This window comes from Phacochoerus africanus, chromosome 8 (genome assembly GCF_016906955.1).
Source record: "Phacochoerus africanus isolate WHEZ1 chromosome 8, ROS_Pafr_v1, whole genome shotgun sequence".
NCBI classification, from domain to species: Eukaryota; Metazoa; Chordata; class Mammalia; order Artiodactyla; family Suidae; genus Phacochoerus; species Phacochoerus africanus.
The window spans coordinates 146,544,451-146,562,367 of NC_062551.1; the positions used below are offsets into that span (position 1 = coordinate 146,544,451).

Consider the following 17,917-nt stretch of genomic DNA (forward strand, 5'->3'; position numbering starts at 1 on the left):
CCGCCCTGGTTCATCCTTTACAGAAGAAGGCTCAGAAAGGATAGGACTTGCCTACTTCACACAACTCTTTGCGGGAGGTTGGATTATGGGCCACTTATCCCTCTTTCTAGCTGAGAACCCCACCATCTTACGGTGCTGCTCCTCTTCGATTACTTTTTCTTAATTTTACCAGGATTGAAAGATCAACGGGTTCGTGGGGAATCCGGCTCCCCTTGCTACATAAGTACAAATTTTCACCACCTTTCAGGCTCACTGCTCTGCTTCCTTTCTCAAAACTGTACATTGAGCACATTATTGTCAACTTCTCTTTCCCTATGTTGAGTTAAAGCATTCAGGGAAAACTCTCCACGGCCCCAAACTGGAAGCCTGGATTTCTAGCTACCTTACTGAAACGCAAAGCTGCACCCAGGAGGAAGCCTCTTTCCCCTGATTGGTGAGAATTTCCTATGGGGTCAAATCTCCTGTTTCCCTTTTCATCCCCAAGCACCCAGCCTTGTCTAGGAAAACTATGTAAGGGTTTCTTGGAACCTTCCACGTCAGCCTGAGGCCAGTCTCATGAAGGAGAAATGATTTTGAAGAAAAATGACCTTACTTCAGAGGCACAGCTTGGTCTGAATGCCTCAGGCTTAGAAGAAACTGAAAGATGGTGAGATGCAAAAAGATAAGGTGTTTGCTCCAGGGTAATGACGAGAATCAGAAAAATGCAGAGACAGTATTTGTCTCCAACTCTCCTTTTCAGTTTATGAAGCTCTTTAGAGAGAAAACCATCTTGCCAGAGGTTTTAGCCATCTCCTGAGAAAATCTGTTTTCCTCTCGCCAGTTCACTGAAAAATTGTTCTTCCACTTACCCATTTTACGTTTCCCCAAGAATAAGTCACCAAAAACAGAAAGTAAAGCCTTAGAAGCTGAGTCCTATCCCTTAACTTGCTGTTAGTACGTTACTTGGAAGAATAAGATCCATGTCCTCCGTCACACTGCCTAGGACTACAGAGGACTTTATGGGTAAATTTTTATTTATTTATTTATTTCTATTTTTTTTATTTTTAGGGCTGCACCCGTGGCATATGTAAGTACCCAGGCTAGGGATCTGATCAGAGCTACAGCTGACGGCCTATACCACAGCCACAGCAATGCAGGATCCGAGCCGCCTCTGCGACCTATACCACAGCTCATGGCAACGCTAGATCCTAACCCACTGAGCAAGGCCAGGGATCGAACCTGCATCCTCATGGATACTAGTTGGATTCGTTTCCTCTACACCACAACGGGAACTCCTGGATAAATTTTTATATTCTCTCCTTCCATCCAGTTCTCTCACACTAGGAACCAGGTTTTACTATCTCCACTTTACAGATGGGAAAACTACGGCTCAAATAGTATCTCATCGGTAGGGAAGCTGAGCTCAAGCCTCCACATGTTAAATCTGAAGTCAGACAGGCCAGCACTTGAACGGTTCCCCATAGTAGATCTTATGCACCAAGAAGCCAGGAACTGCCATAGTGATTAGAAATAATAGTCCTTAATGTTTAACAGGACAGTCAAATCCATTCAATCATTTATTTCCCTTACATATCTATCAGTGTTTTGCATGCAGTATGTACAAAATGCTGGTCAAATTCACAAATACAGTTCACCTATGTAGTATAATCTTTCCTTAACCTTCAGAAAAGATCTAACTTCAAACCTTAGCTCTGGGTAAATCTCTCCAGGTTTCCATTTCCTGAGTGAGGATTTGTAAAACCTGCCTCTCAGAACTTTTTGAAAATTAAATGAGAAAAATTTATATAGGTAAGAGCACCTAGAGCAGTGCATGCAAGATAGAGGCAGTGGCTCCCAAGTCACTGCTTAAGTTAAATGCAAGTATGATGCGGCACTATCGAAATCAGTCAGTGTTGGTTTTCCTCCCTCTCAACCACCATTTCTTTACACACAGCCAACCACTCCCTTTACAGAACTTACAGTGGAAGTCTGCTGTTTTATGTATGCAGCTCTCTATCAGCCCAGGGAGAAGAAAAAAGGACCAAAGCTGGAGTTCCCATCGTGGCTCAGCGGTAACAAACCCAACTAGTATCCATGAGGACACAGGTTCGATCCCTGGCCTCGCTCAGTGGGTTAAAGATCCGGCATTGCCGTGAGCTGTGGTGTAGGCCACAGGCACAGCTCAGACCCCGTGTTGCTGTGGCCGAGGCGTACACCAGCAGTCACAGCTCTGATTGGACCCCCTAGCCTGGGAACTTCCATAGGCCGCGGGTGTGGCCCTAAAAAGACAGAAAGAAAACAAACAAAAAAAAAGCATAAACCAAGAAATCCTGTCAGATTATGTTTTGGTGCAAATATATTATAGGTTTTTCATATTTTTTCCTCATAATTTTTCGTAAAAGTGAATCATGTCAGAAAGTATAATTCAAGCTTGTCATCATATTCCTGGGTGCAAAAATAACTTACATTTCTACAAATATTTTCGAGCCTTTTAATATACATTACAAATATTTTAGACCGATCACATTTTGAGTGTAACATATTTACAAAACAAAAAATATATTACAATAAATATGAATGAAACAGTGAATCTGATCAACAACAAGCTCTGTCACAACCAAGATATTTAAAAGGAATGCAAAGACCTGTTGGTCTGCACATGTTAAGAGTTTTGAGATAAATAGAGGTCCAGAATTATAGTGTATCTGGAGAAGAGATAGGGAACATCCCAAATTTAAGTTAGGTAAGATTCTTTCTCATTGCTAATTATATAATGTTTAATGATGTTTTAAACTGTGAACATTGATGAATTATCCAAACATGATACAAAGCTAATATAGTTCTATCATTTCAAAATGTACGTGACATTCACATAGCCTTTTAATTATTATCATTATATACTGTAGTTCACACAATATCTACAAATGTGAATGAGAAAAAAAAGTCACAGCAACGTGTCTCACATTCCAGTTTTACATAAGACAAGCACATACTGCATCAAACATTATTTTATAATATGTTAATAAATAACACCTAGGTTTTTTTTTATGGTTCCTTTGAACAGTTTGCAGCTGTATATTTAAAAAGAGAACATTTTCTGTGAGTTTCACATTGTCAGCAAACCGTAACATAAATAATGAACCTTTTAATCAAAAAAAAAAAAAAAGAATTAGAAGAAGAAAGGGACAAAGAAGAGAAAAAAAGCAGAGTTGTGTAGAGAACATAAAATATTTTTGACATGCTGCTTTTCCAGTAGAGTTTGCAATAAGAAAGAGAAAATAGAAACAAAAATGATTGTCTTTGAAAAACAACCTTTGAAAGCTTTACACGATATTGAGCATGAACCTTTCCAGATTAGCATGGAAATCTTTTTGCCCACCTGCTTTGCATACATACCCCCTGCACCCTGCATATACACACACCCAAAACGATCTACTAACGTCACGGGGAACAACTGCTTACCCCTCAAAATGAGAAACAGTCAGAGCACTGAACTGAAATACAACCAGTGTGAAGTCTACAAAGGTTTCATTCTTGCTTTGCTTTCTGTGGACGTCCCTGTGTCAGCGATGTTCCAGTAGACCCCCAACAACTTTTAAATAAACGCCACTGTCATGACTTCAGGGGTCGAATTTCATCGGGTGAGAAGAGGAACCTGGCCCCTCAAAAAGGCAAATCCTGACAAGCCATCAGACATAAGATCAGCTCTCTGACTGCAACTGCCGAGTCTGGTGACCAATAGTCAGTGTTGTCATCTGTTCTCTTCCCACAGCCGCTCACAAACCTGGAGGACCGTGGGTTCCTATGAGACACCCCCCTACCCCGATCCATTGTGAATGTGCGGAACTGCTTTAAAACCTGCTCCCAGCGAAGAGCGTTTTCTCCGCTGAGCCAAAGGAAGAACGGAAGCCTTATGGCAAAATTAGAAGTAGAGTTGTTAGGAGATTAAAGACTTTTTCTTCAAGCAACCGTGAGTTTTTCTAAAGGGAAAAGAAGGCAGCAGTCCAACTTTCTGACCAGGAATACAGATTCCTACATCCTCAGGGTCCAGGTTTTCTTTAGTCAGCATTTTCACTACCTTTCAGCATATCCAAGAAGTGTGGGTAGGAATCCCTGGGTTGTAGGATAATCACCTCTCCCCATGCATGTTCTTTTACACCTTTAGCCCTCCTCTTGACCAAAACAAGCATACAATATTATGCTATAGGCCATGGGCAATTTCCACTAAAAAAAAATACCTAGTGGTAATGCTCCTGGAGTTATTTAAATTACATCTTTCCAAGAAAATCTAAAAACCATTAGTTAAAATCCATCCCATAATCCTATCATTGCAACTTTTGCTCATTAATCCTATCCCAGACCACGAGATGGGTGTTATGCCTTTGGGGGCCTCTATTTTCCATCCCCCACCCCCCAATACTGAGCAGGCTCCTCAAAGGGCAGGCTGGAATGTGGCAAAACTCTGCAAGGTCATCTAACTAAAAGTTCTTCCCTGCTTTGGTCCTTTTATGCTGGGGACTTGAGAAAACAAACCTCCTTATCAATGAGGAATTAATTCGCAAGGAACTTAATTTAGTATTACCTACACGTTGCTGGAGTTTTTGGTTCACCTGTGAAAAACCTCAGAACTGTGACACACACTAGGCATTAGCACAGATCTGCAGCAAAGATGGAAAAGCTCATAAACTAATACAAGGGCTTTTGGCCTTGATTTTCAAATTCGGACCAGGCATCATTGAGCTCCATGAAAATCATCTTCGCATATTGTTCATAGGGTTGCCCGGTAGCCTGTAGAAGAAAAACAAACACATGCAGTAGATACCAGACCAAAGGTTTGTTTACATTAAAATTTTCACTGCTAATATGTGGGCTCTATGTAATTGAAATGTTTTTTTTCTATTAGGCTGTTTCTCTCTTTTTAAAAAAAATGATTTTATTTTTTCCATTAGAGCTGGTTTACAGTATTTTTAATTTTTCCATTAGAGTTGGTTTACAATTTTCTACTGTACAGCAAAGAGACCCAGTCACGCATACATGTACATATTCTTTTTCTCACCGTATCCTCCATCATGCTCCATCATAAGTGACTAGATATAACTCCCAGTGCCATACAGCAGGATTTCATTGCTTATCCATACCAATGACAACAGCTTACAACTTTTTTTTTTTTTGTCTTTTTGCCATTTCTTGGGCCGCTTCCCAAGGCATGTGGAGGTTCCCAGGCTAGGGGTCTAATTGGAGCTGTAGCCACGGGCCTACACCAGAGCCACAGCAATGCGGGATCCGAGCCATGTCTGCAACCTACACCACAGCTCACAGCAACGCCGGATCCTTGACCCACTGAGCAAGGGCAGGGATAGAACCGCAACCTCTTGGTTCCTAGTCAGATTCATTAACCACTGCGCCATGACAGGAATTCCCAGTTTACAACTATTAACCCCAGATTCCCAGTCCATCCCACTCCCTTCCCCTTCCCCTCCCCCTGGGCAACTGCAGGACTCTCCTTCAAGTCCATTAGTGTCTTTTCTGTGCAAAGGTTCATTTGTGCCGTATATTAGATTCCGGATATAAGTGATACCATAGAGGCTCTTTCCCTTTTTATGGTCCAATCCACATGATCTTAATTACTACGGCCCCCCACAAAGCCCTCCCCCTAGAAATGCACAGATGGTAGGAGTAACCAGTCACCGAGTAGGTAACAAAGAACTTACTGGGCAGCCTAAGATGCATCTCCTTTCTCCAGAATTATCCCCCACATGAGAAAGGTACATGACAGCCTATCTCCAAGTGATTAGCTGTATTCTAAAAAACCCATTTTCTCATTTCTAAAAAAAAGGTTTTGGTGACCCACCACAAAGGCATACAGTTTCTAGATTTTTCTGGGCTGTTTCTCTTGCTCTTTGATTCACCAAAACACATGGTCTCTTTAATTCTCCTCAGATTAGTCACACAAAAAGTGTGGAGAGATGAAAATCAAATACATCAAATTCAAGCATGTGTTCCCAAGTCACAGCCTCACACCATGGGACTGGTTATCATCCATATGACAGCAAGTGACCCAATTCTGTCCGGGAGGTTTCTGGGTATCATGGTGACCTCACCTGGGTCACCCAGTAGTTGAAATTTCTGACGATGTAGAGCCTGTGTATGTGTACATACTTCGATGAAAATATAAACTGGCCCTATCAATATGGTGATGAATTTAGTTCCATTCTGAGTATTCTGTTGCTTCTCGCCAATTTTCCCAACGACATTCTAAAGCTTTTTCACTGTCATCCTAGCTAACTACACTGCTGCGTCTCTGCAGGAGGAAATTTTCCTCTGTCCAGCCCTTAGCTCATCCTTAAGTCAGGATACACTTCGTATCTGATCCTTAAAAATTAGTCAGTGGTGAATCTTATACCTAAGGAAAGCCCCCACACCATTACGTGCAATACATAGTCTGATTTCTTTTCTTCTGCTTCATAAAGTATAACTATCTGTTTAAATACCTGATTTGAGCCCACAGAATTTAATTTATATAAATGGCCTAAGAAGCGGCAAGTGTGATGGAAGTGTGATGTTTTGAGACGTGCTTATAACCTCATGACAGGAGCGCCAGAAGAGCGATGTGTGGGGGCAGGTTCTACTCACTTTATCTGGGTGCACCACCAGCACGGCCCTCCTGTACACCTTCTTCACCTGCTCTGGCGTGACCAGGTCTGCCATGCCAACTGGTTTCCACTTCGTCTCCCCAGCCCACAGCACGGTGTGCATCGTGGACAGAAGGGCTCTGATATTTCTCTCTTTGCCTTCAATCCATTCCAAGATCTGTAAACAAGAAGAATAAAGAAATTCAAATGCTGGAGTTCCCTTCGCGGCTCAGTGGTTAACGAACTCAAGGTTCAATCCCTGGCCATGCTCAGTGTTAAGGATCCAGCGTTGCCGTGAGCTATGGTATAGGTCACAGATGTGCCTTGGATCCCACATTGCTGTGGCTGAGTGTAGGCTGGCAGCTGTAGCTGGGATTTGACCCATAGTCTGGGAACTTCCATATGCTGCAGGCATAGCCCTAAAAAGCAAAAGAAAAAAAAAAAGAAATTCAAATGGTTTTGAATCCAGAGGGTCTCCTCTCTGACTCTGAAAACCCCTCCTGCTGCAGCAAAATCTAGTACTTATATACTCCAACCTTCCCGCTACCTGGAAGGCTTTTCCTCCTCTACCTCCTTCCTGCCCCATCTTGCTGGTTAACTCCTCATTATCCTTCAAAATCCTACTCAGGAATTTCATATTCTCCAATCTTTCAGGGTTTGAATTCCTTCCTCTCTGGCCCCTGAGTTAATGACTCGCTCCTAAAATATAAGCTCCATGAAGGCACATACCATGTCTATTTGGGCCACTGCTATCTGCTCTGACTAGCACAGTGTCTGACACTTAAAAAAAAAAAAATGCCTTGAGGAGTTCCCATTGTGGCTCAGTGGGTTAAGAACCTGACTTATATCTATGAGGATGTGGGTCCAATCCCTGGCCTGGCTCAGTGGGTTAAGGATCTAGCATTGCCGCAAGCTGCAGTGTAGGTTACAGATGTGGCTCAGATCTGAAGTAGCTGTGGCTGTGGCATCGGCTGGCAGCTGCAGCTCTGATCCGACCCCTAGCCTGGGAACTTCCATACGCTGCAGGTATGGCCCTAATAAAAAGCAAACAAACAGGAGTTCCCGTCGTGGCGCAGTGGTTAACGAATCCGACTAGGAACCATGAGGTTGCGGGTTTGGTCCCTGCCCTTGCTCAGTGGGTTAACGATCCGGCGTTGCTGTGAGCTGTGGTGTAGGTTGCAGACGTGGCTCGGATCCCACGTTGCTGTGGCTCTGGTGTAGGCTGGTGGCTACAGCTCCGATTCGACCCCTAGCCTGGGAACCTCTATACGCCGCGGGAGCGGCCCAAGAAATGGCAACAACAACAACAACAACAACAAAACATAAAAATATAAAAGCTGTGGTTGAAAGTAGAAGGAGTCAGTGGGGGAAGCCAGGAACCCCACCTCCCTCAGACCTCCTCTCCTCTGCCTTCCCAAACCTCCAGGTCTAGCAGGAGCGAGTAATTCCCAGGCACATTAATATTTCTCTATCAGCAAAGAAAAGATCCTGGGGGCTTCAGCTCATCTGGTGTAAGCAGGGACCCAATGAAATACTGTGGATGCTGGAAACCTCACACAGCCCCTTCTACAGGTTCATCCCACAGTGACAGCTCCGCACGCATAATAATCGCCCTGGGTCAGGGGCGCACCCACCTTTAGTTTCTCAGGATCCATCTCCTTAGCCATTTCCTCCTTTCTCATCTCAGCTATTGTTCGAGGCCCCTTTTTGTCTTTGTGGGCATTAAAACCTTGACCAGAGAGTAGGTCTTCAAAGTCAGCTGCTTTTTGTTTCCCTTCTGCAACATAATAATTGAAAAAGTATTATAGCTTTTACTCTTAAACACAATCTATCATTACATTACCAGACACGGTGTCTTCAAGATGCTTTCACATCCATTAAGCACCTGAATCTTCTCACTGACCATGTGAGTAGGGCATGAGATTGTCATGTCCACTTTACAGATGAGGAAAGTGAAGTCTAGGGAACTTGAGATCTGTTCACAATCAATACCAGGGCCATGGCAAAGCCAGGCCTCAAGGCTGGATTGTTAGTAGACTCGATCTCACTCCATAATGTCATGTCCACTGTTCCACGTTTTTATACATGAGGACACACATGATTCTACCCCCGTCCCCACTCCCTGCCAGCACCAGTCATACAGCTAGTTAGTATCAGTGACGAGACCGAGACCTGCGTTTGGGTACCTAACTTCTATGCATGCCACTGCTTTCCTGCCCACACTCAGATGACACTTTTAGTCTAACACGGTGCTGGGTTTTGCTAAGTCTAGTTTTGGCTTCACGATCTTTCTCAGTCTTTTAGGAAAAGAGGCCTAGGTGGCAGCAAAGAGCAAAGCCTCTGGAGACAGACGCCCCAGGTTTGAATTCCAGCTCTGCCACCTATTAGGGATGCGACTTTGGGGCAAGTTCCTTACCATCTCCATATATGTCTCGGTTTCCTCATCTGTAAACCAGGCATGGTGTTACTACTGCTACTACTTACCTCATGAGGTTGTTGTAAGAACTGATATGTTAATATTTTTAAAATTAATTTTTTTTATTCAAGTATAGTTGACTTTCACTGTTGTGCCATATGAAATTTCTGCTGAAGAGCAAAGTGACCCAGTCATACCTATACGTACGTTCCTTTTCTTATATTATCTTCCATTGTGGTCTATCCCAAGAGATTGGATATAGTTCCCTTTGTTATACAGTAGGATCTCATTGCTTATCCATGCTAAATGGAACAGTTTGCACCTACTCATCCCAGATTCCCCATCCATCCCACTCCCTTCCTCCTGCCCCCAGCAACCACAGGTCTGTTCTATATGTTTGTGATATATAGATAGATTTGTAGATAGATTCATTTGTGCCATATTTTAAATTCCACGTATAAGTGTTATCATATGGTATTTGTTGTTCTTGTTCTCAGATAAGTTAATATTTTAAAGTGCTCAGAACAGTGCCTGGATATTTAAATGTTAAACAAAACCAAACTGAGGCAAAACACAGGAGTCCATGCAGTCCATACCCATCAGCCAAAGCTGTTCTCTGAATTGAAACCCACCTGCCATCTCTATACTATGAGGCATTCTGAACATAATTCTCACACACACACACACACTATAAGCTGAGTGCTCTGACTAGGGGTTTTGACTGTCTTGTTCACTGCTATATCCCCAGTGTTCTCTACACTGAAGATGCTCCATAAATTTCTGCTGGTTGCAGATGCTCACCCCACATCTACTCAAAATAAAAATGGAGGGGAAGCCACATGACTCTATGGAGTTGTCCAGTAATATCCATTGCTAACCAAAGAACAATCATGATGTTACCTTGGAGTTCCCATCGTGGCTCAGGGGTTAGTGAACCCAACTAGTATCCATGAGGACGAGGGTTCGGTCCCTGGCCTCGCTCAGTGGGTTAAGGATCTCGTGTTGCCATGAGCTGTGGTGTAGGTCGCAGACGTGACTTGGATCCCGTGTGGCTGTGGCTGTGGCTGTGGCGTAGGCCGGAAGCTACAGCTCCGATTCGACCCCTAGCCTGGGAACCTCCACATGCCGCAGGTTTGGCCTTAAAAAGTCAAAAAGACCAAAAACAAAGAAACAAACACGATGTCACCAAAAGGAATCCCAGTCATGTTAGTGTTGTGAGAAGCCGCCTGTGGCACATCCAGTAGAGTGTGGTGGTGAAGGGCAGGGGTTTGAGAGCCACAGTGCCCAGGTTCTGACCTTGGCTCTGTCACTGCCCAGCTGTATGGACTTAGGAAATGACTTTGTTGGTCTCTGTCACAGATGCTTCAACCACAACGTGTTGGTTTTGAAGATCACATGGAATAATACATGACAATTGCCTAGAATAGTACCTGACTCAATAAATGTCAGCTACAGCTACTAGAAAAAAAAGTAGAATTTCCCTTTTCATATCCCATGGAAAGGCCTGTTTCCTCTTGGGTCCCTAAAAATTTCATTCCTGGGTATAATCAAACTAACTGAAAGCTAAACTATATCATAAATAGGGCTTTTAACAAACTCAAATTCAACCATCCCTGCTATGCAATATATATTCTTTTTCACTCATTATCAAGAATCACATTTGAAAAAAAAAAAAAAATCCCATCCAGAGTAGCCTCCAGCCTTGGATGTTGGGCCATTTTCGGTTCTTTTAACTTTCTTCTCAGAAGAGAGGAAAAAACCCCATCACAGGAAACACAGTGATCTCAGGCACATCCCCCAACTACTGAATAATCAAGATCAAGTGTCTAAGACATGTCCACTCCTTTAATTGGGGTCCAAGGGCAAAGGTGAATTTTGTGCTTGAAGGGGTCCCAAACTTTTCCGTCTATGCCCTCCTCCAAAGGGGTGATAGCTTCAAGATTCATCCCTCCCTCCCTCTCATCCATTCAATTTTCATTCGGTGCCTACTCCACGCCAAGTACTATGCTAGGCACTAATGGGAACAAAGCAAAAAAAGACCCAGTGTCTGCCCACCATTTGCTCTCAGCCTGGAGACACGTGGACCAGCAGCACAAACCCAGGAGCTCCAGGCACAGCTGGTGGAGAGATCATGCTGTGTCTCTATGATGAAAAGACTGCCTTGGTGCCTGATTGCTGGTCCAGCACAGGTTCAACCCCTGGCCTGGGACTGTTCACATGTTACAGGCATGGACAAAATAATTACGTAAATAAATAAATAGAGTTAACATTTTAAATACACCTAGCAAATATTTATATTATAATAAATTTCCCATATTAAAAAAAAAAAAAAGACTGCCTTGGAATTGTTTTCAATCTTCTTCAGACACACATACATCCGGGTACCCTACAGTCAGGCTCCCTGCCGTCATCCTTACCCACATTAGCTGATCCTTTCCCACGTTCGTTCTGGCCCCCAGGCATGGATGAGAAGCTCACGTTGTAGTTGGGCCGGTGCTGGGGAGAAGCGTGGGGCATGCTGGGCTGAGGCTTAGACTGTGTCTGCTGCCAGTTGTAGCCACCTCCCTGCTGCCACCCTCCACCCATAGGCTGGGGAGATGCTTTCTGTGGGGAGCTGAGGGGTGGAAATCCTCCACCCAATCCAGTTGGTGTGGAGGGCTTGCTGGCAAATGAAGAACCACCTACAGAGAAAAGAGAGAGAGAGATGGTCATGCTCTTTTGAGTCGCCTCTAACTCCTGTGGCCCGAGATACTGTGTGCAACGACTTCAGTGGAACATCCCTTGACTGGTAGCACAATTAGCCTTCCTCTTTTTTCCTTCTGTCTTTTTAGGGCCACACCCACGGCACGTGGAAGTTCCCAGGCTCAGGGTCAAATCAGAACTGCAGCTGCCGGCCTACACCACAGCCCCAGCAATGCGGGATCCAAGCCACATCTGCGACCCACACCACAGCTCACGGCAATGCCGTATCCTTAACCCACTGAGTGAGACCAGGGATCAGACCCATGTCCTCATGGATCCTGGTCGGGTTCTTAATCCACTGAGCCACAACGGGCACTCCTAGCCTTTCTCTTAGTTAAAGAAATTGCAGGCATATATTTTCTTCATCCCCACAAAGACATTTTTAGGTATTAATAACCCCATTTCTTCTTCAGAGGAACAAACTGCAGCTCAGACCAGGTAAGTGATTTTCGCAATGTCACACAGCCAGAAAGTGGCAGGACTGGAACTTGAGTCTAAGTCTCTGACTGCCGAGCTGGAAGAGTCCTTCCCCTGTGCCACTCCCACCCTCCTCCCAGATTTTACTTCTTCACTGGAGTAAAGCTACCAAGTGACAAGAACTAGGAGTAAAACAAAATACATTCACTCATGAAGGTGCGACTTAAACCGTCAATGATCAGGATTATTCACTGTCTGCTATAAACACAGACATGGTTAGTGCCCAAGAGTAAACAAAGATGTTTTGAAATGTCATCAATAGGTTTCAATTTCACACGACCTGCATTTCGTTGCAGGAGAGTAAACACAGCCTACACTCTGACACCTTTGAACAAGGCAAAGAATCTTTAAAAAATGATACTACTTTGTGCTGGGAATTTAAGTAGAATCATGAGCCTGTAACGCCTAACCTTTAAGTACTCACTGAATATAGGCTGGGCTGTTTCCAAAATATGAAGACCAGTTTGGGCTCATGTTTAAGGAGATAAAATAAGAAACCGAAATGTGGTGACCTCCAGGAACCCTTTCAGGCACCAAGCCCAAAGGAACAGTGATAATAAAATAACATGCATATAGCTCTCTAAAATTTAAAAAATATGTTTATGAATATTACTGCCTACAATCTACACAACACCGTAGGGAAGTAGGTAGTATTACTGGCCTCACTTTATTTATGTATTTTTCTTTTTTTGTCAAAATTACCTTTTTTTTTTTTTTTTTTGGCTGTGCACGTGGCACACAGAAGTTTCTGGACTAGGGATTGAGCCTGAGCCACAGCAGTGACACTGAATCCTTAATTGCTAGGACACCAGGGAACTCCTGAAATCACTGTTTTTTTAAAAAAAAATTTTTTTAAAAAGTTTATACAATTTTAAAGGTTACTTTCCATTTAGTTATTACTGGTTGTAATTACAAAATATTGGCTGTATTCCCCACATTATACAATACAAAGCCTATCTTACACCCAATAGTTTGTACCTCACTTCCCCCCCATATTGCCCTTCCCCCACTCCCCACTGGTAACCACCAATTTGTTCTCTATGAGTCTGCTTCCTTTGTAGTTATAGTCACTGGTTTGTTATATTTTTTAGATTCCACATAAAAGTGATATAATACAGTATTTATCTTTCTCTGTCTGACTTATTTCACCCAGCCTTTCAAGTCCATCCATGCTTCTACAAATGGCAAAAATCCATTCTTTTTTATGGCTGAGTAGTATTCCATTGCATATACCACATCTTCTTTATCCATTTATCTGTTGATAAACATTTAGCTTGCTCCCATATCTTGGCAACTGTAAATAATGCTGTTATGAACACTGGGTGCATGTATCTTTTTAAAGTAGTGTTTTTGTCTTTTTTCAGATATATACCCAGGAATGGAACTGCAAGGTCATATGGTATTTCTATTTTTGGTTGTTTGAGAAACCGCCATACTGTTTTCCATGTCTGGCCCCACTTTATTTTATTTATTTTGTATTTTTCTGTCTTTTGTCTTTTTAGGGCCACACCAGTGGCATATGGAGATTCCCAGGCTAGAGGAACTCTAATCAGAACTCTCTAATTGGAGCTACAGCTGCCGGCCACAGCCACAGCCACGCCAGATCTGAGCCACGTCTACAACCTACACCACAGCCCACGGCAATGCTGGATCCTTAACCCACGGAGAAAAGTCAGGGATCGAACCCGCAACCTCATGGTTCCTAGTTGGATTTGCCTCCACTGTGCCACGATGGGAACTTCTGGCCCCACTTTAAAGATGAGAAAAATCAAGGCTCAGAGAGGTATGCTGACATACTCATGATCACACATCGAGTTTATGGTGATGGGACTGACTACAGGCTTCTCATTTCCAAATGTCATGTTTCATTTGCTGCGTCCATAATCTCTGACTCCTCCCCAAATCTCTGAGTCTTTCACTACAATTTATCCCTTCCTTACTGTATCTTCTTTCTATAGACACTGTTCTTCTGTTCTGATCTGGGTTCTTCTTTCCTTCCCCACTGGGAATGTGTGTTACAACCACAAGACTTGGAGCCAATGTGAGGTTGAGTCTCTGCTCTAACACTTACTCGTGCATTCTTGCACACATTAATTCATTCATTCGAATATTCATTCATCAATATCTGTTGAGCATTACTCAGTACCAGATACTGTGCACTGGGATGATAGCTGAAAAAAGTCTATAAAGAACCTTCGCTCTTCTGAAGTTCAGTGAAAAATTTACCTCCTTGACCTCGGTTTTCTCACCTGTGAAATCAGAACTATGTCTGCATCACAGGTACACCATAAAGGTACACCATGGCTCTGTGAAAGTTCTTCCAATCCCTGAACTAGGAGAAGAAGAGGCATTAGTTTAAAGTAATGTAATTTCATATGCCCAGAATGCACCACTATACCATAAAGGCTCTACAAATACTTAATAACAGGAAAGGATAATGACAGAGTTGTACTTTGGTTTTGCCTCCCATCAGTCTCTAACTTAGATCATGAACCCCCTCTTTCTTGGCCCCAGGCTCTTCTGCCAACAACCCATCAACCTATACCTTAGGCTGGGAACGCATTCTGTGTTGGGATTTCATGTTATATTTTAAGGTTGCTTATGATCTTCTTTCCAAATATATATATGTTTCTTATGTTAAGATTTAATAGTATATAGCACAGGGAGATCTACTTAATAGTCTGTAATAACCTATATGGGAAAAGAATCTAAAAACAATGGATATATGTGTAACTGATTCACTTTGCTGTATGCCTGAAAACAACATACCATTGTAAGTCAGCTGCACACCAATAAATTTTAAAAATAAAGAAATAAATAAAATTCAATATAAAAAAGACCCTAAGAACTTAAAAAATACTTCCATATTCCAACGACACTGTCATTTATTTGTTCATTTATGAACCACTACTGAGCATCTTCTACATGGCAGGCTGCAGATGAAAAGGCAGATGCTGACTCTGACCTCAAGCTGCTCATCAACATTAAGCCCTTCCACGGAGTTCCCGCTGTGCCTGGAATGAATATGACTAATATCCATGAGGATGCGGATTAGATCCCTGGCCTCGCTCAGTGGGTCAGGTTTCCGGTGTTGCCACGAGCTATATGGTGTAGGCTGCAGACATGGCTTGGATTTCTTATTCTATGGCTGTGGTGTAGGCCAGCAAGCTGTAGCTCCGATTCGGCCCCGAGCCTGGGAACTTCCATATGCCATGGGTGAGGCCCTGAAAAAAAGAAAAGAAAAAAGAAAAAACAAAACAAACAAAAATGTGCCCTTCCAGAAGAATATTTCCTACCCATGTCTAGAAATGCCAATTTTTAATGCCACTGAAACAGAGAACTGACAGAAGTACAAAACAGCAGCTAAACCCACAGGTCCCTGTTATCCTCATTAAAAGCAAAAGCAGCGGTGGTCAAATTTGGCTGTGCATTAGACTCACTGGGAAACTATAAAAACTCTCTACACCCAAGTTACAGCCAAACCAATTAAATCAGAATATCTATGAAAGAACTAAGCTGTTTGTATCAGAATTGTTCCTTGTGAAAATTCCTTAAGGACAAGGATACTATCTTTCTGAATTGCAGCTATCTAAGTTGGAAGTTTAATTTTTATTCTAAAGCAATTGCCCTGGGGTCAAAAATTCTAGCCTGCAGCCTTGCTTATATACCTATATTCTATATGGCTTGAGGAAAGTCACTTCTCTTTCCTAAACTGTGTGACTTGAAAAATGGGGAAAGTTAAGAAACTATTTTCAGAGTTCCCATCCTGGCTCAGCAGACAACCTGATGTTGTCTCTATGAGGATGCGGGTTTGATTCCCAGCCTTGCTCAGCAGCTTAAGGATCCAGAGTTGCTGCAAGCTTCGGCATAGGTCCCAGATGTGGCTCAGATCCGCTGTGGCTGTGGCTGTGCCTGAGGCATAGGCCTGCAGCTGCAGCTCCAATTCAACCCCTAGCCCAGGAACTTTCATATGCCATAGGTGCAGCCATAAAAAGAAAGGAAAAAAGTGGAAAAAAAAGGAAACTAGTTTTCTCCAGTAGTTTTTAAGTTATTACATTTCAAAAACAACAAAGAACTCTTGAACTCCTCCTAGCAGGTTTGTTGTTGCAGTGATATGGATGCAGTTATTCTGAAAGTATTTTTATTATCTCTTAATGTTGAGATCCAAGGAAATGGAAAATACACATATGGAACAGGGGAAGGCAAGAAAGAGCCCTGTGAAAGTGGATTTAACTCTCTTTTTTTGGTCTTTTTGCCTTTGCTAGGGCCGTTCCCGCGGCATATGGAGGTTCCCAGGCTAGGGGTCTAATCAGAGGTGTAGCTACCAGCCTACACCAGAGCCACAGCAATGAGGGATCCGAGCCGTGTCTGCAACCTACACCACAGCTCATGGCAACGCCAGATCCTTAACCCACTGAGCAAGGCCAAGGATTGAACCTGCAACCTCATGGTTCCTAGTCAGATTTGTTAACCACTGTGCCATGACAGGAACTGCTGGATTGAATTCTATATATGTGTTTCTATCCACTCATCACCTACCTCCATTTCCTGAAAGGCAGAGCAATGGTACCCACCTCAGTACCAAGGAGTATACATTCTGGCTTCTAAATACCCACAAAAAGGGATGAGGATGCTTGGAAACGCCTGATTCCAGGACTGGTGTGTGAAAGTTCAAAACCAGCCTAGAACATCTTAGTGAACCATAAAGAAAGTTCTTAAAATGATAGAATCGACTATAAGCTTTCGGAAGGCAGGAATTTTGTTTTGGTTTGGTTAGTGTGGCGAATTCGTTTTTTCTCAAACAGTGTTCGTCCACAGAAGGCAGTTAATAAATAGCTATGGAATGTAGAAATGGGTAAAAAAATGAAGCATGAATGAGACTTTATTTGAAGGAGAACTTCATCTATTACATATGATGCTATTTTAAAATTTGAAATTTATATTACTATAGTAAAAAGTGAAAATAATTCTGAGCGTTCTTAAAATAAAAAAAGATCTAAAGAGTATAAAAAGGAAGGGTCATGACTCTGACACGATTCTGGCAAAAAATAAAATGGTAGCCACGTTCTCATTCCCTGCAGCTAATCTGGCTCTAAATGCCTCCAGAGGGCTGAGAAACTAAACCATCGACACGGCTAACTTAAACCTTTGTGTCAAAGCGATCCCATCCTTATATAGCAACTCTGCACTGCCCAGAGCAGGAAAAGGAAGAAGGAAAGGTTTCAGAACACGCTCGTTCAGTGAACTACTCCTTGGTGAAGTAGTGGTGAAACAGTTTGAGAACCTACATACTGCATCCCCGGGAGCAGCACCACAAACACTGATACTCAGAAGCATTTGCAGTGTCTGAAGCCCAGGGAACCCAGTGTCTCTAAAATTACTGCTCTTGAAACATGTACCCTAAAACAACAATTCACATAGGATGAAAAACAGTTTGGATACACTATACAGAGAGCCCATTTTCTGTACTGGAATTTTACAAACTGAGCAGAAAGCACTGTTGTCAATGTGGGGCGGGGGGGGATATAGTGTGGGGATCTCATGGCGACTTCACTGTCAGGCAGTGCACGGTTGGCCCCAAGTGGCACAAATCTACCTGACCAGCCTCGTCTCTCTGCTTTTCCTGACACATTCATTACTTCTGCTGCAGCCAAACTGTATCACCAGAGGC

General features: G+C 42.9%; 1 protein-coding gene across 2 annotated transcripts in view; it reads right to left on the reverse strand.

The window, feature by feature from the left end:
• Positions 1-2,456: 2,456 nt before the first annotated feature.
• Positions 2,457-17,917, reverse strand: part of DNAJC6 (DnaJ heat shock protein family (Hsp40) member C6) — a 167,126-nt gene continuing 151,665 nt past the window's right edge. Inside the window, exons 16-19 of one of the 2 annotated variants that reach the window (XM_047788760.1) lie at positions 11,445-11,708; positions 8,246-8,388; positions 6,613-6,789; positions 2,457-4,767 (exon numbers count right to left, since the gene is read on the reverse strand). In XM_047788760.1, coding sequence (XP_047644716.1) covers positions 4,666-4,767; positions 6,613-6,789; positions 8,246-8,388; positions 11,445-11,708 — 686 coding nt within the window. In that variant the 3' untranslated portion in view covers positions 2,457-4,665. The remainder of the gene's footprint in view (positions 4,768-6,612; positions 6,790-8,245; positions 8,389-11,444; positions 11,709-17,917) is intronic. The other variant, XM_047788761.1, reaches the window with a different exon arrangement.